General features: G+C 34.3%; 1 protein-coding gene across 1 annotated transcript in view; it reads right to left on the bottom strand.

Moving 5' to 3' along the window:
• LOC148950408 (uncharacterized) overlaps window positions 1–22,555 on the bottom strand; it is a 65,842-nt gene extending 43,287 nt beyond the window's left edge. The window contains exon 1 of the mRNA XM_089091591.1: window positions 22,518–22,555. Within this exon, the coding sequence (XP_088947717.1) occupies window positions 22,518–22,535 (18 nt within the window). The 5' untranslated portion in view covers window positions 22,536–22,555. The remainder of the gene's footprint in view (window positions 1–22,517) is intronic.
• Window positions 22,556–23,140: the final 585 nt, after the last annotated feature.

Genomic DNA, 23,140 nt, shown 5'->3' with positions numbered 1-23,140 from the left:
CCTAGTTTTTGAAAAATATCTTTTTGTGATATTTTACTTCTAAAAAGTTTAATATTCGAAGCTAGCTACAGTAGGAGCTTAGGACGGCAGCGGTGACAATTGAGAGATAGAGATTAATTGCCCCCTAGTTTTTGAAAAATACCTTTTTGTGCTATCTTACTTTTAAAAAGTTCAATATTCGAAGCTAGCTACAGTAGGAGGTTAGGACGGCAACGGTGACAATTGAGAGATAGAGATTAATTGCCGCCTATTTTTGAAAAATACCTTTTTGGGATATTTTACTTTTAAGAAGTTGAAAATTCGAAGCTATCTACAGCAGGAGCTTAGGACGGCAGCGGTGACAATTGAGAGATAGAGATTAATTGCCCCCCTAGTTTTTGAAAAATACATTTTTGTGATATTTTACTTCTAAAAAGTTTAATATTCGAAGCTAGCTACAGAAGGAGCTTAGGACGGCAGCGGTGACAATTGAGAGATAGAGATTAATTCCCCCCTAGTTTTTGAAAAATACCTTTTTGTGCTATCTTACTTTTAAAAAGTTCAATATTCGAAGCTAGCTACAGTAGGAGCTTAGGACGGCAGCGGTGACAATTGAGAGATAGAGATTAATTGCCCACTAGTTTTTGAAAAATTCCTTTTTGTGATATTTTACTTTTAAAAAGTTCAATATTCGAAGCTATCTTCAGCAGGAGCTTAGGACGGCAGCGGTGACAATTGAGAGATAGAGATTAATTCCCCCCTAGTTTTTGAAAAATACCTTTTTGTAGTATTTTACTTTTAAAAAGTTCAATATTCGAAGCTAGCTTCAGCAGGAGCTTAGGATAGTAGCGGTGACAATTGAGACATAGAGATTAATTACCCCCCTAGTTTTTGAAAAACACCTTTTTGTGGTATTTTACTTTTAAAAAGTTCAATATTCGAAGCTAGCTTCAGCAGGAGCTTAGGATAGTAGCGGTGAAAATTGAGAGAAAAGGAGCAATTGCCCCTTATTTTTGAAAAACACCTTTTTATGGTATTTTACTTTTAAAAAGTTCAATATTCGAAGCTATCTTCAGCAGGAGCTTAGGACAAAGGCGGTGACAATTGAAAGATAGAGATTAATTGCCCCCTAGTTTTTGAAAAATACCTTTTTGTGATATTCGATGACAGAGTGGATGCTTTAGACTAGTTATAATGCTGTACTCTGCCATGAATTGCTTGCAAAAACCCGGACGAATTACTTGAAAATAAAATTTTAACAAGAAATGTCAGAAAAGTGTTTCTGGGGAGATGGGGCTATGACAGAAGTGTGTCTTAGACTAGTTATAATTCAGTACTTTGGTAAGAATTGCTTGTGAAAAATCCAGATGAAAGGCTTGAAAATAAATTTTTAAAAAGAAATGTCTGAAAAGTATGTTTAGGGGGATGAGACGAGGACAGCAGCGTGTCTTAGAGTAGTTATAGTACTGTACCGTGGCACGAATCCCTTTTGAAAAACCCAAATGAATGACTTGAAATAAAAATTTTAACGAGAAATGTCTGAAAATTATTGTTTTTTTTTTGGGGGGGGGATGGGGCGATGAAAGATTGGATGTCTCGGACTAGTGATAGGTCAGTACTGTGGCACGAATTGCTTGCGAAAAACCCAAATGAATGACTTGAAATAAAATTTTTAGTAAGAAATGTCTGAAAAGTATTTTTTGGGGGATGGGGCGATGAGAGAGTGGATGTCTTAGACTAGTTATAGTGCTGTACTCTGGCATGAATTTCTTTTTAAAAACCTGGGTGAATTAGTTGAAAATAAAGTTTTAACAAGAAATGTCTGAAAAGTGTTTTTGGGGGGATGGGGTGAGGAAAGAAGCGTGTCTTAGACTAGTTATATTTCAGTACTGTGACACGAATTGCTTTCTAAAATCCAAATGAATTACTTGAAATAGAATTTTTAACGAGAAATGTCTGAAAATGGTTTTTGGGGAGATGGGGTGATGACAGAAGCGTGTCTTAGAGTAGTTATAGTTCTGTACTATGGCACGAATTGATTGTGAGAAACTCAAATGAATGACTTGAAATAAAATTTATAACAAGAAATGTCTGAAATTTTTTTTTGCGGGGGGGGGGTTGGGGTTGGACGATGAGAGAGTGAATGTCTTAGACTAGTGATAGTGCTGTACTGTGACACGAATTGCTTTCGAAAACCCAAATGAATGACTTGAAATAAAAATTTTAACGAGAAAGGTCTGAAAATTGTTTTGGGGGGAGGGGGCGATGACAGAAGCGTGTCTTAGAGTAGTTATAGTTCTGTACTGTGGCACGAATTCCTGGTGAAAAACCAAAATGAATGACTTGAAATAAAAATTTTTAACGAGAAATGACTGAAAAGTGTTTTGGGGGAGATGGGGCGATGACAGAAGCGTGTCTTAGAGTAGTTATAGTTCTGTACTTTGGCACACATTGCTTGTGAAAAACCAAAATGAAGGACTTGAAATAGAATTTTTAACAAGAAATGTCTGAAAATAGTGTTTTTTTTTTGGGGGGGGGGGCTGTGGGGTGGGGCAATGACAAAGTGGATGTCTTAGACTAGTGATAGTGCTGTACTGTGACACGTATTGCTTGCGAAAAACCCAAATGAATGACCTGAAATAAAAATTTTAACGAGAAATGTCTGAACAGTGTTTTTGGGGAGATGGGGCGATGACAGAAGCGTGTCTTAGAGTAATTATTGTTCTGGACTGTTGTACAAATTGATCGTGAAAAACCCAAATGAACGACTTGAAATAAAATTTTTAACAAGAAATGTCAAAATAGTGTTTTTGGGGGGATGGGGCGATGACAGAATGGATGTCTTAGACTAGTTATAATGCTGTACTCTGGCGTGAATTGCTTGCGAAAACCCGAATGAATTACTTGAAAATAAAGTTTTGACAAGAAATGTCTGAAAAGTGTTTCTGGGGAGATGGGGGCGATGACATAAGCGTGTCTTAGAGCAGTTATAGTTCTGTACTGTGGCACGAATTGCTTGTGAAAAACCCAAATGAAAGACTTGAAAATAAAGTTTTCCAAAAATAAAACTATTTCCGTAAAATCTGAGCTAATAAGGGTTTTTGACCGTAAACTCTAGTTTCTTGTAAGAAAATTATGGGAAATACAATTCTCTAGTTCAAATGTGAAACTTAAGTGCAGTTTTGGATACTCATAATGATGAGGACTGATGGTTCTAATTCAATATTTTTTTCATAAGAACAAACTATTTTTTTCAAACTTCGAAATTATTCAACTTTACTTATTTTTTATTTTTTTTTGTACGTATCTTAAAATGACGAAATATGCTTACGGCTCTAACAACTGTACTCTATGATTGGTCAGAGACACGATGTGGCTTTCCGACTGGTATTCTATGGTTGGTTATCGACACTAGCTAGTCTATTGCATATATTAAATCAGTATTTTTTACGCAGTGGAACGATAAACACATAAGTCATATCTTAAAAAAAAAGTGAAGATGGAGCATTTTAATAAAGTGTGTTCACATAATAAAGTTATTGTCGCATTGAATACCGACAAGGAGAAGTATTTAAACTATGAAACAAGTACAAGGGGTAGCACTGTTGGACATGTATTCATGAATTGTCATGACAGTAAGGATTTAGATTTCTTTGGAATACCGAAAAAATTGAACTCTTATCTTGGTGGTTATGCGAGATTGAGATCTACAGAGATGATTGCACTCAAAGAGAATGCCAACATAAAAATAATCGTTGATGATAGAGGACAACTCCTTGCTACTGTTGTAGGTAACACATTACCTACTGATACATCCAATCGTCAGCTTTCAGGTATTAGCATTCAACGGAAGGTCAAAAAAAGAAAGGCCTACTCTTCTACTAATATCGTAAACCATATCTTGTCTACGTGCCGATTTTTTACCTGTGTAAAAATAATGTGATAATAGACAGTGAAATTGCCAGAAAAATAAAAGGGCATTGTCAGAAAATATCACTATGGAATATAAGGATGAATCGATGAAAAACAAAGCACCAGCAAACGTTACTGCCTATTGATCAAACAGTCAATGAATCAAATAATACCAAAGACGAAAAGCATTTTGAGCCTGTTGATGAGACACTAGTAAAAATTGTGTATGACTCAAAATGGAATAATGATTATTCTACTGATTACGAACTAAGAGAAGACAATAGCTACAATATCAAGAGAGAACATGGTGAACTATTCTATGGAACAGATTCAAAATGTCCAAAGTTAATCATTGATATTAATAATATATCATAATGTATTTTTGTATTAATATTCTACATAGCATTATTTCATTAAAAATATAACACTGTTATGTGTTCATTATTTTTAAAGTAAGCTAGCATATCAAACGTTTAGAATGTCTATTAAAACATCGGAGATGTAAGAAAAGGAATTTGCATACATCTATTGTCAGACACAAGGGATAACATTGACAAAATCTGTGTATCAGAATGAATAAATTCTTTATCAACATCCATTGTTGGATTTGTCATTATGTCACTATTATGTCACTAATAAAATGTGCAAAGTCGACATATCTATATTTCATTTTTTAAGGTTAATTTAGATGAGGTTACGTGCGCGCACGTCACCTATTTTAAATTAACCTTAAAAAATGAAATAAAGATATGTCGACTTTGCACATGTTATTCAACATATCCGACAAAGGATGCTGAAAAAGCATTTATTCACTCTGATATTTAGATTTTGTTAATTATCATTGTTGTAACTGATAAAAGATGTTGATGAAATTTAAATTATTCACTCTGATACTGAGATTTTGTCAATTTTATCCCATGTATCCGAGAAAGGGATGCCGATATAGAATTTAATCAATCTGAAACTTAGATTTTGTCAATTGTATTCCCATGTACCTGAGAAAGGGATGTTGATATAGAATTTAGTCAATCTGATACTTAGATTTTTTCAATTTTATCCGATATTTTATCATATGTATCCGAGAAAAGGATATTGATATAAATTTTAGTCAGTCTGATATTTAGATTTTGTCAATTTTATCTGACATATCCAATAAATGATATTGTTAAAGCATTTATTCATTCTGAAATTTAGATTTTGTCAATTTTATTTGATATATCTGACAAAGGATGTTGATAAAAAAAAATCATTCACTCTAACACTTAGATTTTGTTAACTTTTTCCTATGTATCCGAGAAATGGATGTTGATATAGAATTTAATCACTCTTATACTTAGATTTAGTGAAATATCTGTATTGTCTGTCTAGGAAGCGACTTCAATCAATAATGAATGTTAATATAGAATTTGTTCAATTTTTTTTTTCATAATTTCCTGAAATAAATTTCTGTATTGTGTATCCAAGAGGTGAATTCAATAAAGAGTTTGTTACTTACTTACTTACTTACTTACAATTTTTTCATAATGACATAATGATATATCCCACAATGGATGTTGATAAAGAATTTATTCATTCTGATACCTAGATTTTGTCAATGTTATCCCATGTGTCTGACAATAGATGTATGCAAATTCCTTTTTTTACATTTCCGATGTTTTAATAGACATTCTAAACGTTTGATATGCTAGCTTACTCTAAAAATAATGAACACATAACAGTGTAATATTTTTAATGAAATAAAGCTATGTAGAATATTGATACAAAAATATATTATGATACATTATTAATATCAATGATTAACTTTGGACATTTATAATCTGTTCCATAGAATAGTTCCCCATGTTCTCTCTTGATATTGTAGCTATTGTCTTCTCTTAGTTCGTAATCAGTAGAATAATTATTATTCCATTTTGAGTCATATACAATTTTTACAGGTGTCTCATCAACAGGCTCAATATGCTTTTCGTCCTTGGTATTATTTGGTTCATTTACTGTTTGATCAATGGTAGTAACGTTTGCTGGTGCTTTGTTTTTCATCGATTCATCTTTATATTCCATAGTGATATTTTCTGACAATGCCCTTTTTATTTTTTGGCAATTTCACTGTCTATTATCACATTATTTATACACAGGTAACAGTTTCGGCACGTAGACAAGATAAAAATAATGAACACAAAACAGTGTAATATTTTTAATGAAATAATGCTATGTAGAATATTAATACAAAAATATATTATGATATATTATTAATATCAATGATTAACTTTGGACATTTTGAATCTGTTCCATAGAATAGTTCACCATGTTCTCTCTTGATATTGTAGCTATTGTCTTCTTTTAGTTCGTAATCAGTAGAATAATCATTATTCCATTTTGAATCATACACAATTTCTACTGGTGTCTCATCAACAGGCTCAATATGCTTTTCGTCTTTGGTATTATTTGATTCATTGACTGTTTGATCAATAGGCAGTAACGTTTGCTGGTGCTTTGTTTTTCATCGATTCATCCTTATATTCCATAGTGATATTTTCTGACAATGCCCTTTTATTTTTCTGGCAATTTCACTGTCTATTATCACATTATTTTTACACAGGTAAAAAATCGGCACGTAGACAAGATATGGTTTACGATATTAGTAGAAGAGTAGGCCTTTCTTTTATTGACCTTCCGTTGAATGCTAATACCTGAAAGATGACGATTGGATGCATCAGTAGGTAATGCCTTACCTACAAGAGTATCAAGAAGTTGTCCTCTATCATCGACGTTTAATTTTAGGTTGGTATTCTCATTGAGTGAAATCATCTCTAGAGATCTCAGTCTCACATATCCTCCAACATAAGATTTCAATTTTTTCGGTATTACAATGAAATCTAAATCCTTACTGTCATGACAAAACATAAATAGAGTTGAATAATTTCAAAGTTTGAAAAAATAGTTTGTTTTTATGAAAAAAATATTGAATTAGAACCATCAGTCCTCATCATTATTAGCATCCAAAACTGGACTTAAGTTTCACGTTTGAACTAGAGAATTGTATTTTCCATAATTTTCTTACAAGAAACTAGAGTTTACGGCCAAAAACCCTTATTAGCTCAGATTTTACGAAAATAGTTTTATTTTTGGAAAACTTTATTTTCAAGTCTTTCATTTGGGTTTTTCACAAGCAATTCGTGCCACAGTACAGAACTATAACTACTCTAAGACACGCTTCTGTCATCGCCCCCATCTCCCCAGAAACACTTTTCAGACATTTCTTGTCAAAACTTTATTTTCAAGTAATTCATTCGGGATTTCGCAAGCAATTCATGCCAGAGTACAGCATTATAACTAGTCTAAGACATCCATTCTGTAATCGCCCCATCCCCCCAAAAACACTATTCAGACATTTCTTGTTAAAATTTTTATTTCAAGTCGTTCATTTGGGTTTTTCACTATCAATTCTTACCACAGTACAGAACTTTAATTACTCTAAGACACGCTTCTGTCATCGCCCCATCTCCCCAAAAACACTTTTCAAGCATTTCTCGTTAAAATTTTTATTTCAGGTCATTCATTTGGGTTTTTCGCAAGCAATACCTGCCACAGTACAGCACTATCACTAGTCTAAGACATCCAAACTGTCATTGCCCCACCCCACACCCCAAAAAAAAACTATTTTCAGACATTTCTCGTTAAAAATTCTATTTCAAGTCATTCATTTTGGGTTTTCACAAGCAATTGTGCCACAGTACAGAACTATAACTACTCTAAGACACGCTTCTGTCATTGCCCCATCTCCCCAAAAACACTTTTCAGACATTTCTCGTTAAAATTTTTTATTTAAAGTCATTCATTTTGGTTTTTCACCAGGAATTCGTGCCAAAGTACATAACTATAACTACTCTAAGACACGCTTCTGTCACCGCCCCCTCCCCCCAAAAACAATTTTCAGACCTTTCTCGTTAAATTTTTTATTTCAAGTCCTTCATTTCGGTTTTCGAAAGCAATTCGTGCCACAGTACAGCACTATCACTAGTCTAAGACATCCACTCTCTCATCACCCACCCACCCCCCCAAAAAAAAACAATTTTCAGACATTTCTTGTTATAAATTTCATTTCAAGTCATTCATTTGAGTTTCTCACAATCAATTCGTACCATAGTACAGAACTATAACTACTCTAAGACACGCTTCTGTCATCGCCCCATCTGCCCAAAAACAATTTTCAGACATTTCTCGTTAAAAATTCTATTTCAAGTCATTCATTTGAGTTTTCGAAAGCAATTCGTGCCACAGTACTGAACTATAACTAGTCTACGACACCTTTCTGTCATCACCCCATCTCTCCAAAAACACATTTCAGACATTTCTTGTTAAAATTTTATTTTCAACTAATTCACCCGGGTTTTCAAAAAGCAATTCATGCCAGAGTACAGCACTATAACTAGTCTAAGACATTCACTCTGTCATCGCCCCATCTCCCAAAAATACTTTTCAGACATTTCTTGTTAAAAATTTTATTTCAAGTCATTCATTTGGGTTTTTCGCATGCAATTCGTGCCACAGTACAGCACCATCACTAGTCTGAGACATCCAATCTGTCATCGCCCCATCCCCCCCCCAAAAAAAAATTTCAGACATTTCTCGTTAGAAATTTTATTTCAAGTCATTCATTTGGGTTTTTCAAAAGGAATTCGTGCCACGGTACAGTACTATAACTACTCTAAGACACGCTGCTGTCCTCGCCCCATCTCCCAAAAACACTTTTCAGACATTTCTTGTTAAAACTTTATTTTCAAGTCATTCATTTGGGTTTTTCACAAGCAATTCGTGCCACAGTACAGAACTATAACTACTCTAAGACACGCTTCTGTCATCGCCCCATCTCCCCAGAAATACTTTTCAGACATTTCTTGTCAAAACTTTATTTTCAAGTAATTCATCCGGGTTTTCGCAAGTGATTCATGGCAGAGTACAGCATTATAACTAGTCTAAGACATCCACTCTGTCATCAAATATCACAAAAAGGTATTTTTCAAAAACTAGGGGGGAATTAATCTCTATCTCTCAATTGTCACCGCTTTTGCCCTAAGCTGCTGCTGAAGATAGCTTTGAATATTTAACTTTTTAAAAGTAAAATACCACTAAAAGGAATTTTTCAAAAACTAGGGGGCAATTTCTCCTTATCTCTCAATTGTCACCGCTACTATCCTAAGCTCCTGCTGAAGCTAGCTTCGAATATTGAACTTTTTGGAAGTAAAATATCACAAAAAAGGTATTTTTCCAAAGCTGGGGGGCAATTAATCTCTATGTCTCAATTGTCACCGCTACTATCCTAAGCTCCTGCTGAAGCTAGCTTCGAATATCGAACTTTTTAAAAGCAAAATACCCCAAAAAGGTGTTTTTCAGTAGAAGTGACCCTAAAGCCCCCACGAGAACACCCCTGCTGCCATCTACAATTTAGTTTAATGCTGACGGGACATAATTTATTCAAGGATTATCGATCGAGTCTAATGGGGGTCAAGGTCAATCGATCTGTTGTTGTTGTTGTTTGGCCACGTGTAATGGCATGAGGAGTGATTTACATAATCGATGGGGGAGACATAATTTATTCAAGGATTATCGATCGAGTCTAATGGGGGTCAAGGTCAATCGATCTGTTGTTGTTGTTGTTGTTTGGCCACGTGTAATGGCATGAGGGGTGATTTACATAATCGATGGAGGAATTATTGATTTATGACACTGTGGGGTGATTTACATAATCAATGGGGGAATTATTGGTTCACGAAGGGGGAATTAAGAAACAAACATGGCTTCATTGTTGTTTGGCTAGCCTGGCCTGAGAACTTGATTTACATAATCGCTAGGGGAAATTATTGATTCACGAAGGGGGAATTATGAAACAAACATGACTTCATTATTGTTTGGCTAACCTAACATGTGAACTTGATTTACATAATCGGCGGGGAAATTGTTGATTCACGAAGAGGGAATTAAGAAACATTAAGGATTCTTTAATCTTAGGTCTGAGGGATAAACGTTCTTTAGGACAGAGAGAAAAATTAATATTCTATTTTTCAATAGGGCTTCATTGATCTTTAGTGTCAGGAATTATAAATGACATCACTTGTTATCTTGGAATTATGCGCGAGTCTAAAGACATAGAAATCCTATTTTTAAATTCGGCTTCACTGAGCTTTAAGTCGGAGATGTAAATTGATATTCTAACGAAACCATAATAGTTTAGATAGGAACATTAATGAGATGAAGAGATTAACGATGGAAAGGGTTTCCTAGAAATTTGAAATGTGAAAGCACAGAGATGCCAAAAAACAACAGGAACACACAGAAATTACTTTTTGGGATTATTTGGGCGAAACGGTTTTAGATAGGTTATGGAATTATTTCGGCGAAACCGTTAGAGACGTTTTAAAAGATGATTTAGAAAGGGTTTTAGAAGAGGTTTTGAGTGTGGTCGTTATAGTAAAAAATTTCTATTTGTACAATGTCGTGAGTTCCTCTACCCCAACCCCAAAGGCTCCCGAAGACTCTACACCGAACCCAATGGTTCCCATACCCAAAACCCCCAACCGCAGAAACCCCCCCGTCTAGCAAGGGTCCCACGGCTCCCCCCGGCCCCCCCGACCCACAAACGCCCACCCCCGGCCCCCCAAAGGCATATCGAGCTCCCAACAGACCACCGGGGTCCCAAAGGCCATCACCCAGTCTCCAAATGTCCCCCAGGCTCTCAACCGGCCCCCAGGACCCCCAAAGGCCCTCCACCGGCACCCAAAGGTCCCCCAGGCTCCCAAAGGGCCCCCCACCCTCCCTCTCCCTCTCCTCCCCACTCCTCACCGTCACCTCCCCCCAACCCCCTCCCCCCAACCCCTCCCCTCCTCCCCCTCTCCTCCCCTCCTCCCCTTCCCCTCCTCCCCTCCCCTCCCCCTCCTCATCCTCCCCTCCCCATTTTTTTTAATATTTTTTGTGCATTGAGACACAGAAGGGACACCCTCCCCCAAGGGTCCCCCAAACACCCCCCCCCGGCCCCCCCCAAAGAGCCCCCTCTCCATTTTTTTTAATACTTTTTTTTGGCTTTATTATATCTTCTGAACAAGTTCCATTCATAATGTCATTCCTAAACCCATTTTCCAACCTCAAAGAGTCCCCTCCCCAATTTGTAAATACTTTCTTGAATTTTTTAACATGGTATTTTTTAACTTTTTACGTTCCGACCTTTCTCAAAGAGTCAAATTTAAAGTTCTATTCCAAATATTTTCCCGGAACAAGAAAAGTCCCAAGACATAAAAAATTTAAAGTTCACTTCTAAATTTTTCCGTAGAAGATATGAAAAGTTATACTATGATTGTGATTATTTTCTATGAAGATAAAAAATTTCACTTTAATTCTAAATTTTCTTAAATTCAGTTCTGAACATTCTCAAAGAGATGAAAAGATTTAAAGTTCTGCTCCAAATATTTCCCCGGAAGAAGAAAAGTTCAACTTCAATTCTGAATTTTCTCAATGAAAATGAAATAAGCTATTGATAAAGTCTATTTTCACAAAATAATAGAAAATTTAACACTTCAAGTCAGATTTTTCTCAAAGAGATGAAAAAATTTTAAATATTGTTCCAAATGTTTCTTAGAAGATAGAAAAGTTAAAGTTCTAATCTGAATTTTACAAAAAGTATAATTCAATTCTAATATCTCCAGAGGAAATAAAAAGCTTCAGCCTAATTGCGTAGGTACTAAAGGAATATTGAATATTTTTTCTGATTGTGTGTGTTTTCGCAAGAGAACAGCTTGTCTTTAGCAAACTTAGCCATAGCTAGTTGAAACCCTGCTTAAATATCTTCATTTTTAGCTTAATTCCGTAGGTACTAAAGGAACATTGAACATTTTACTTCTGAGTTTGTGTGTTTTCTATAGAAAATAGCTTGTGTATAGCAAACTTATAAGTAGGTAATTTAAAATCTGAATAAATATATTAATTTTTATTCTAATTGCGTATGTACTAGAGGAACACTGTGCATTTACTTCTGATTTTGTGTGTTTTTGTAAGAAAATAACTTATCTTTAGAAAACTTAGCCATAACTAGTTAAAACTCTGAATCAATACCTACTTATAAGCATAGAAGAGTCGGTACTAGATTACAAAAGAACATTTTTTCTGATTTTGTGTGTTTTCGCACGAAAATAGCTTGTCTTTAGCAAACTTAGCCATAGATAGTTGAAACTCTGCATAAATATCTTCATTTAAGACTAATTGCGTAGATAATGGAGGAACATTGAACATTTTAGTTCTGATTTTGTGTGTTTGTGGAAGAAAATTGCTTTTCTTAAGCAAACTTAGCCATAGCTACTTGAAACTCTCCATAAATATCTTCATTTAATCATAATTGGATAGGTACTCAAGGAAAATTTAACATTTTTTATGATTTTGTTTGTGTTTTCGCAAGAAAATAGCTTGTCTTTAGCAAACTTAGCAAGAGCTATTTGAAACTGTGCAAAAATATCTTCATTTTTATCATAATTGCTTAGGTAATAATGGAAAACTTAAAATTTTTTCCTTGTTTGCAGGTTTTCGCTATTAAATAGCTTAACTTTAACGATCTGAGACATATATCGATAAAACTGTGAGAAACTATCTAAAACAAGAGTGTAGTGTGTAGTTTAATAATTTCGCTCCATCCCTCCGAGAAATTTAGATATGGTCTTAAAAAATCCATAGTCACGTTCAGAATACAGACATGAAATTTATAAGTGTTGCTGCATATGTCATCCTAAGTATTGTAGAGTGCTAATTGTCATAGATAAGAAGATAAGTTGAACTTTCCTTGACTTTGTTGTGAAATTTTTAAATTGAACGAGAACTTTTTATGTTTTGTGAAAATATTCACTAGTGTTATATTACTTTTTCTAACTCTCATCGAAAAATTTCGTAATGAACTTAATATATATTTGTGATTGTGATATATTTAACTGAAGTTAAGTCTTTTTGTGGTATATTGATAAATTACAATTGTCTTGTGGACTTTTTTAAGGTTCAGAAGAGATATTGAACATTAATTGACTTCGTTGAGAAAATTTAATTTTGAAATAGAAATTTTTATATTAATTGAAAATATTATCATGTATGGGATTACTGTTTCTAACTTCCACCGAAAAATTAGAATTGAACTTTAAATTTCTTTATGTCTTTGTGAAATAAAGAACTGAAGTGGAAGATTTTTGTTTTCTCTGGAGAAATTAGAATTGAAGTGTGTTCTTTGGTAAAGTTCAGAAGAGAACTTGAACTTTTCTTTACTTCGTTGAGAAAATTTTATATTGAACTACAACTTTTTAACTTCCGTGAAAATATTCACAAGTATGGTATTACTTTTTATATCTCCCACTGAAAAATACATAAATGAACTTTAAATTTCTTTGTCCTTGTGAAATAAAGAACTGAACTGGAAGATTTTTATTTTCTCTTGATAAATTATAATTGAATTGTCTTCTTTGGTAAAATTCCGAAGAGAACTTGAACTTTTTTATCTTCAGTGAAAAATTTGAAAGAGTATTTTAAATTTTTCATCTCTTCGAACCAGATTTAACTTTTTTATCTTCAGTGAAAATTTAGGAACAGTATTTTAAACTTTTCATCTCTTTAGATCAAATCTGAACTAAAGTGAAAATTTTTTATATTATTTTGAGAAATATAACTGATCACTGACTAATTTCTTTTTCATTGAGAAAATTCAGAAGATAACTTGAACTTTCCTTCACTTTGTTGAGAAAATTTTAAATTGAACTAGAACTTTTTATCTTCCATGAAAATATTCACAAGTATGGTATTACTTTTTCTATCTTCCACCGAAAAATTTAGAATTGAACTTTAAATTTCTTTATGTCTTTGTGAAATAAAGAACTGAAGTGGAATATTTTTATTTTCTCTGGTGAAATTAGAAATGAATTGTGTTCTTTGGTAAAGTTCAGAAGAGAACTTGAACTTTTCTTCACTTCATTGAGAAAATTTTAAATTGAACTATAACTTTTTATCTTCCGTGAAAATATTCACACGTATGGTATTACTTTTTATATCTTCCATCGAAAAATTTTGAATTGAACTTTAAATTTTTTATTGAGGAAATTAGAATTGAATTTTGTTCTTTGGTAAAATTCAGAATAGAACTCGAATATTCACGATCAAAGTATAACTTTTCCTATCTTCTCTGAAAAATTTGGAACAGAACTTTAAATTTCTTCATCTCTTTGAGAAAAAAATCTGAACTGAAGTGGAAAATTTTATATTATTTTTGGGAAAAAAGATTTGATCAATAACTTTTTCATTTTCATTGAGAAAATTCAGAATCGAAGTTGAACTTTTCTTCTTCCGGGAAAATATTTGGAACAGAACTTTAATTTTTTTCATCTCTTTGAGAAAGGTCGGAATTGAATTTAAGAAAATTTAGAATTAAAGTGAAACTTTTTATCTTCATGGAAAATAATCACAATCATAGTATAAATTGTCCTATCTTCTATGGAAAAATTTAGAATTGAACTTTAAATTTTTATGTCTTCGTGAACTTAAGTGATATGGAAACTTTTTATTTTCTCTGGAGAAATTAGAAATGAATTATGTTCTTTGGTAAAATTCAGAAGAGAACAAGAACTTTTCTATCTTCTATGAAAAATTTTGAACAGTATTTTAAATTTTTCATCTGTTTGAGAAAAATCTGAACTGAAGTAAAGAATTTTTATATTATTCTGGGAAAATATAAATGATCAATAAATTGTTTCATTTTCATTGAGAAAATTCAGAATCGAAGTTGAACTTTTCTTCACTTCATGGAAAAAATTTAAAATTGAAATGAAACTTTTTAATCTTCATAGAAAATAATCACAATCATAGTATAACTTTTCCTATCCTATATATAGAAATTTCGAACTGAACTTTAAATTTTTTATGTCATGTAGAACTTAAAACTGAAGTGGCAGCTTTTTATTTTCTCTGGAGAAATTAGAATTGAATTGTTTTCTTTGATAAAATTAAGAAGAGAACTTGAATATTCACTATAAAAGTATAACTTTTCCAATATTCTATGAAAAACTTGAAAAAGAACTTTAAATTTTTTTCATCTCTATGTTAAAAGTCGGAACTGAATTTAAGAAAATTCATAATTAAAGTTAAACTTTTTATCTTCGTGGACAATAATCACTATCATAGTATAACTTTTTCCTATCTTCTACAGAAAAATTTAGAACAGAACTTTAAATTTTTTATGTCTTGGTGAACTTAAAACTGAAGTGGAAGCTTTTTTTTTTCTCTGGAGAAATTAGAATTGAATTGTGTTTGTAGGTAAAATTCAGAAGAGAACATGAACTTTTCTATCTTCTATGAAAAATTTGGTATAGTATTTTAAATTTTTCATCTCTTTGAGAAAAATCTGAACTGAAGTGGAAAATTTTTATATTATTTTGGAGAAATAGAATTGATAAATAACTTATTTCATTTTCAATGAAAAAATTCAGAATCGAAGTTGAACTTTTCTTCTTCCGAGAAAATATATTGAACAGAACTTTAAATTTTTTCATATCTTTGAGAAAGGTCGGAACTGAATTTAAGAAAATTTAGAATTAAAATGAAACTTTTTATCTTCATATAAGATAATCAATAACAAAGGATCAATTGCCCTCCATTCTAAGAAAAAATTTACTGCAGTACTAATTATTTTTATGTCTGTGTAAACATGACCCATTAATTGCTGACATTAAAGTCCCAGTTGTTCATTATAAAATAATTGTTTTATTATGCATTCCCATGGGAAGAAATTTTACTTTTATTTATTAAAAGAAAAATTTGGTACAATATTTTAAATTTTGTAATAAATTTTAGAAACATAGAAATTGAAGTGGTAAATTTTATATTATTTTTGGAAAATAGAATTTATCAATAACTTATTTCATTTTCATTGATAAAATTCAGAATCGAAGTTGAACTTTTCTTCTTCCAGGGAAATATTTGGAACAGAACTTTAAATTTTTTCATCTCTTTGAGAATGGTCAGAACTGAATTTAAGAAAATTTCGAATTCAAGTGAAATTTTTTATCTTCATAGAAAATAATCACAATCATAGCATAACTTTTCCAATCTTCTACGGAAAAATTTAGAAGTGAACTTTAGATTTTTTATGTCTTGGGACTTTTATTGTTCCGGGAAAATATTTGGAATAGAACTTTAAATTTGACTCTTTGAGAAAGGTCAGAACGTAAAAAGTTAAAAAATACCATGATAAAAAATTCAAGAAATTATTTACAAATGGGGGGGGGGACTCTTTGAGGTTGGAAAATGGGTTTAGTAATGAAAATATGAATGGAACTTGTCCAGAAGACATAATAAAGCCAAAAAAAAGTATTAAAAAAAATGGAGAGGGGACTCTTTGGGGGGGCCCGGGGAGGGTGTTTGGGGGACCCTTGGGGGAGGGTGTCCCTTCTGTGTCTCAATGCACAAAAAATATTTAAAAAATGGGGAGGGGAGGATGGGGAGGGGGAGGGGGAGGAGGGGAGGGGGGAGGGAGGAGGGGAGGAGGGGGAGGAGGGGAGGGGGTTGGGGGGAGGGGGTTTGGGGGAGGGGGAGGTGACGGTTAGGAGTGGGGAGGAGAGGGAGAGGGAGGGTGGGGGGCCCTTTGGGAGCCTGGGGGACCTTTGGGTGCCGGTGGAGGGCCTTTGGGGGTCCTGGGGGCCGGTTGAGAGCCTGGGGGACATTTGGAGACCGGGTGATGGCCTTTGGAACCCCGGTGGTCTTTTGGGAGCTCGATGTGCCTTTGGGGGGCCCGGGGGGGGCCTGTGCGGGTCGGGGGGGCCGGTGGGAGCCCTGGGAACCTTTGGGGACCGGGGGTTTCCTTCTGGTTTGGGGTATGGGAATTGGAACCCTTTGGAACGGGGTAGGGCGATCGGGAGCCCTTTGGGGTTGGGTAGAGGACCTCACGACACTGTTCAAATAGAACTTGTTTACTATAACGACCACACTCAAAACCTCTTCTAAAACCCTTTCTAAATCATCTTTTAAAACGTCTCTAACGGTTTCGCCGAAATAATTCCATAACCTATCTAAAACCGTTTCGCCCAAATAATCACCTAAAAGTAATTTCTGTGTGTTCCTTTTGTTTTTTGGCATCTCTGTGCTTTCACATTTCAAATTTCTAGGAAACCCTTTCCTTCGTTAATCTCTTCATCTCATAAATGTTCCTAGCTAAACTATTATGGTTTCGTTAGAATATCAATTTACCTCTCCGACTTAAAGCTCCGTGAAGCCGTATTTAAAAATAGAATTTCTATGTCTTTAGACTCCCGCATAATTCCAAGATAACAAGTGATGTCATTTATGATTCCTGACACTAAAGATCAATGAATCCCTATTTAAAAATAGAATATTAATTTTTCTCTCTGTCCTAAAGAACGTTTATCCCTCAGACCTAAGATTAAAGAAGCCTTAATGTTTCTTAATTCCCTCTTCGTGAATCAACAATGTCCCCGCCGATTATGTAAATCCCTCAGGCCTAAAGATTAATGAAGCCTTGTTTGTTTCTTAATTCCCCCCTTCGTGAATCAATATTTCTATCTCTTTAGACTCACGCATAATTCCAAGATAACAAGTGATGTCATTTATGATTCCTGACACTAAAGAACAATGAAGCCCTATTTAAAAATAGAATATTAATTTTTCTCTCTGTCCTAAAGAAAGTTTATCCCTCAGACCTAAGATTAAAGAAGCCTTAATGTTTCTTAATTCCCTCTTCGTGAATCAACAATTTCCCCGCCGATTATGTAAATCAAGTTCACAGGTTAGGTTAGCCAAACAATAATGAAGTCATGTTTGTTTCATAATTCCCCCTTCGTGAATCAATAATTTCCCCTAGCGATTATATAAATCAAGTTCTCAGGACAGGCTAGCCAAACAACAATGAAGCCATGTTTGTTTCATAATTCCCCCTTCGTGAACCAATAATTCCCCCATCGATTATGTAAATCACCCCACAGTGTCATAAATCAATAATTCCTCCATCGATTATGTAAATCACCCTTCATGCCATTACACGTGGCCAAACAACAACAACAGATCGATTGAACTTGACCCCCATTAGACTCGATCGATAATCCTTGAATAAATTATGTCCCGTCAGCATTAAACTAAATTGTAGATGGCAGCAGGGGTGTTCTCGTGGGGGCTTTAGGGTCACTTCTACTTTTTTCAAAAACTAGGGGGGCAATTAATCTCTATCTCTCAATTGTCACCGCTACTATCCTAAGCTCCTGCTGAAGCTAGCTTCGAATATTGAACTTTTGAAAAGTAAAATAGTACAAAAAGGTATTTTTCAAAAACTAGGGGGGGAATTAATCTCTATCTCTCAAATGTCACCGCTGCCGTCCTAAGCTCCTGCTTAAGATAGCTTCGAATATTGAACTTTTTTAAAGTAAAATATCCCAAAAAGGTATTTTTCAAAAATAGGGGGCAACTAATCTCTATCTCTCAATTGTCAACGCTTCCGTCCTAAGCTCCTACTGTAGCTAGCTTCGAATATTGAACTTTTTAAAAGTAAAATGTCACAAAAAAGTATTTTTCAAAAACTATGGGGCAATTAATCTCTATCTCTCAATTGTCACCGCTGCCGTCCTAAGCTCCTGCTGAAGATAGCTTCGAATATTGAACTTTTTAACAGTAAAATATCACAAAAAGGTATTTTTCAAAAACTAGGGGGGAATTAATCTCTATCTCTCAATTGTCACCGCTGCCGTCCTAAGCTCCTACTGTAGCTAGCTTCGAATATTGAACTTTTTAAAAGTAAAATATCACAAAAAGGTATTTTTCAAAAACTACGGGGCAATTAATCTCTATCTCTCAATTGTCACCGCTGCCGTCCTAAGCTCCTGCTGTAGCTAGCTTCGAATATTGAACTTTTTAAAAGTAAAATATCACAAAAAGGTATTTTTCAAAAACTATGGGGCAATTAATCTCTATCTCTCAATTGTCACCGCTGCCGTCCTAAGCTCCTGCTGAAGATAGCTTCGAATATTGAACTTTTTAAAAGTAAAATATCACAAAAAAGGTATTTTTCAAAAACTAGGGGGGCAATTAATCTCTATCTCTCAATTGTCACCGCTGCCGTCCTAAGCTCCTGCTGAAGCTAGCTTCAAATATTGAACTTTTTAAAAGTAAAATATCACAAAAAAGATATTTTTCAAAAACTAGGGGGCAATTAGTCTCTATCTCCCAATTGTCACCGCTGCCATCCTAAGCTCCTGCTGCAGCTAGCTTCAAATATTGGACTTTGTATTTTTTAAAAGTATAAATGCAACAAAAAAGTATTTTTTTCAAAAATAGGGGGCAATTGCTCCTTATATCTCAATTGTCAGTGCTACTATCCTAAGCTCCTGCTGAAGCTAGCTTCGGATATTGAACTTTTTAAAAGTAAAATACCACAAAAAGGTGTTTTTTCAAAAACTAGGGTGCAAATAATCTCTATCTCTCAATTGTCGCCGCTTTTGTCCTAAGCTCCTGCTGAAGATAGCGTCGAATATTGAACTTTGTATTTTTTTAAAAGTATAAATGCAACAAAAAGGTATTTTTCAAAAATAGGGGGCAATTGCTCCTTATCTCATAATTGTCACCGCTACTATCCTAAGGTTCTGCTGAAGCTAGGTCAACTCATAAGACCATTTTATCATAGTTAACCATTCTCATAGATTTATGTTGCCCCAAATTTATAACAAATTGCCTGAGTTAACAAGCCCTCGTTAGACTCTATTTTAATGCAACATGATTTAACACCAATTAAGCCATTGAATACCTTTTACCAATGTCCCTTGTAGGCGTCAAATCTAATAAGTATCTGAGCATATTCTTTGTATTGTTGATGCAAGCATCCCATTCCTCATTCTTTAATTACCCGTGAGGCATTCTTAACCAACGTAATACCTTTTCGCAAATACCTTTTCGCAAATAGAGTTATTTTTACGTCACAATTTTCAACTTAAAACCATTCTAACTATAGCATACCATTCCTCATTCTTTAATTACCCGTTACGCTTTCTTAACCATCGGATGTTTACTTTGGTTATTGAACTTAGAAGTAATTACCCTTTTCAAAAACATTAGTTGTTCTATTAATGAACCCGTGAAACGAAACCAGTCTGATTGCATCACACAATCTCGCTCCTAGTTCCAAAACATGGGTGTTGCCTTAGAAACCCGTCTAGTAACTCATGTATCGTTCATAGTAATAGCTGACTGTCCATGGTAACTTAATGCACCGGTTAGACTACTTTTCTTGTGAAATTCAATGTAAGTTTTCATGTAAGTTTAGAATCAATAGTGGGTTTCCTTGTCCCTTTTCTTGTCTCTTTTCCATCAATAGTGGGTTTCCTTGTCCCTTTTCAATCAATAGATACATGGTCTTGTAGGTTTTCAATCAATAGATACATGGTCTTGTAGGTTCTCAATCAATAGATACATGGTCTTGTAGGTTCTCAATCAATAGATACATGGTGTTGTAGGTTCTCAATCAATAGATACATGGTCTTGTAGGTTCTCAATCAATAGATACATGGTCTTGTAGGTTCTCAATCAATAGATACATGGTCTTGTAGGTTCTCAATCAATAGATACATGGTCTTTTAGGTTCTCAATCAATAGATACATGGTCTTGTAGGTTTTGTATCAATAGATACATGGTCTTGTAGGTTCTGTATCAATAGATACATGGTCTTGTAGGTTCTGTATCAATAGTATAGATACTACTTCTGTCTCCCTTTTTTCTAAAAGGGCTAGGGGATGGCCAGAGCATCATAGAGAGATGTGTAATAGCTCTTTCGAAAGGAAATTAAATTTGTAAGTGCCTTTTTTAAGTGACCAAAAAGATTGGAGGGCAACTAGACCCCCTGCTGATAGGCCCCCTTCCCCAAAGTCATCCAATCAAAATTTCGAGATAGTCATTTTGTTCAGAATTATTCAAAGATCGAAAGTCTAAGGTCTTACTGATGATATGTCTCTCCAAAGTCCCTACGGAAAGGGTTGTACGCTGTATTGGTATCAGACGTATCGATATCACGCGTATCGTTACGGGCGTATTGTTATTGGATGCTTTGGTATTGCCTGTATCTTAGACAAATTTTTATGACCCTCCAGAGTCCCTGAGGAAATGGCTGTGCGTTGTATTGGTATCGGACGTATCGATATCACGGGTATCGGTATGGGCGTATTGCTATTGGGCGTTTTGGTATGGCCTGTATCTTAGACAAATTTGTAGTCGCTTATATAAAAGATACTGCTCATATATACGTCCTTCCTTCCTATAAATTCCACCATTAGCAAGTTCCAAATGGCACTAAAAAACGGACTTTTGGGTGCCTTGTCTTAAATGGAAAAGCTGGGGCTACTGGGCTACCAGAACTTCTTATAGCGACGTTTAATGGCTCATTTGAAAGCTATTGCTCATATCTACGCGAGTTGTATCAATTCTACCATCCGGAAGTGTGATATAGTACTAAAACAGGGGCGTAATTTTGTCAAAACCCTGGGGAGGGGGCTAAGGTGGACCAAATTTTCCCAGATCAAGTGAAAATGTCAGTGAAAAATAAAAAATAAGCCTTATAGTAGTATAGGGTGCCCTGCTCATCCAGGGCTAAGTGATGTCACAGCCAGACACCCTATTTCTAGGCCAATCAGAGACCTAGAATACTAAGCTAAGTGACATCACTTAGCCCTGATTTCCAGAAATTTTAGCATGAATTTACATAATAGGCTCAAGAGGTCTTAGCAACCGCTCGTAGCAACCACAACTAATATAAGGAAGGATTTTCAATATAGTTGTTATTAGTGTGAGAATAGAATTCAAGAAGAGAGAATAGTTTGACTATACTTGTTTATTTATTTGTCAAGATATATATTTGCAATAAAGAGTGGTATGTTTACACTATTAGAAGTTGATAGGGGAGCTGGTGGCAGCAGCAATGATACAAGAGTACCAAACATTGCAGTAGAAATAACAAGATGATCTCGACTTTGTCTTGAATGGGTAGAAGTGTATGAAAGGCACATGATATCTATGAGTAAATTTAAATTGGATGATCAATTATTCTTCGCTGCGAAAGTCAATATAGTACATATACATAGACTTCAAAGTGTTTTAAATGCAATAGTGATGCATATTGAGGACAATAAGTTATACCGGTAATTCTATGTGTAATATATTATTCTTGTAATTATGTTCACACACAATAAAATTGTTTCGTAATTGAAAATATTCTCTTTCCTTCTGTTAGATCTTTTTTAAGTAGGTTATCGAACATTCTTGAAGTAGAATGAATCAAGGTTAGTCTAGAGTCAGCAGTGAGAGTGTTAGGATTCAAAAATGAATTAATTTGAGAAAGAGAGAATTATATTGCATCTTGTGGTTATGGAAAAACGTTTGATTCTAGACGACGATTTTCTCGAGTTATCTCTTCAACTGAAAATGTTTTCTCAAAGAACATTTGACAATATAATGGAGAATGATTCTCCATCGTTGGACTATTGTATGCAGCTTTTACGACGTAACTCAAATGCTTTTACTCAATTTATTGATATATTAATTGAAAGATAGCAAAATAATATCGTGGACGTACTTTTGAATACATTACCATAGATTCTATCTAGATGACTCTCCCTTCAAAACAGGTTATGTAACGTCACAAAGTTACTCCTCTCTCTCTCTCTTTCCCAATCTGAATTTACAAAGCGTAGATCAGTTTCATTTTAGCTGTGAGAGAGTTGACACTAGAAATAAAAAAAAAGTTCTATACATGTCCACTATGTATGTATACTCTTGGCAGTTGGTCATCATATGGTCTTGAAGAGATTTGTGACTCACATCCTAGAGGGTAATTATGCTCAAATTGTTGCTATGATAAATGTGATTAGTGGGAGAATACTTATCCTGTTATGATTGGAAAGAACCCTAAACGAGATTTAAGTTTATTTCTGCGAGATTGGTATCGTTGTGTTTTTAAATTATTTTGGGAGGAAGAATCAGGTGTACAATTCAACTGTTGGGGTAACAAGACAATTTGGTCTCTACGTCATCGTTCTGACGACACTGCCTATTATGACTATTAACCTAGGGATTTTTATTTGGCAGTTACAGAATGTGATTCACCACTCGAAAACACTGTATGTGATATTGCTTAAAATAGACAAATTGAAACACGTGAATTTTACAACATGAATGCAAATAGTATCATTGACTATA

This window comes from Artemia sp. Qi Xiang Cuo, chromosome 7, assembly GCF_049724085.1.
Source record: "Artemia sp. Qi Xiang Cuo chromosome 7, ASM4972408v1, whole genome shotgun sequence".
NCBI classification, from domain to species: Eukaryota; Metazoa; Arthropoda; class Branchiopoda; order Anostraca; family Artemiidae; genus Artemia; species Artemia sp. Qi Xiang Cuo.
This window is presented reverse-complemented; position numbering and strand designations above follow the sequence as displayed.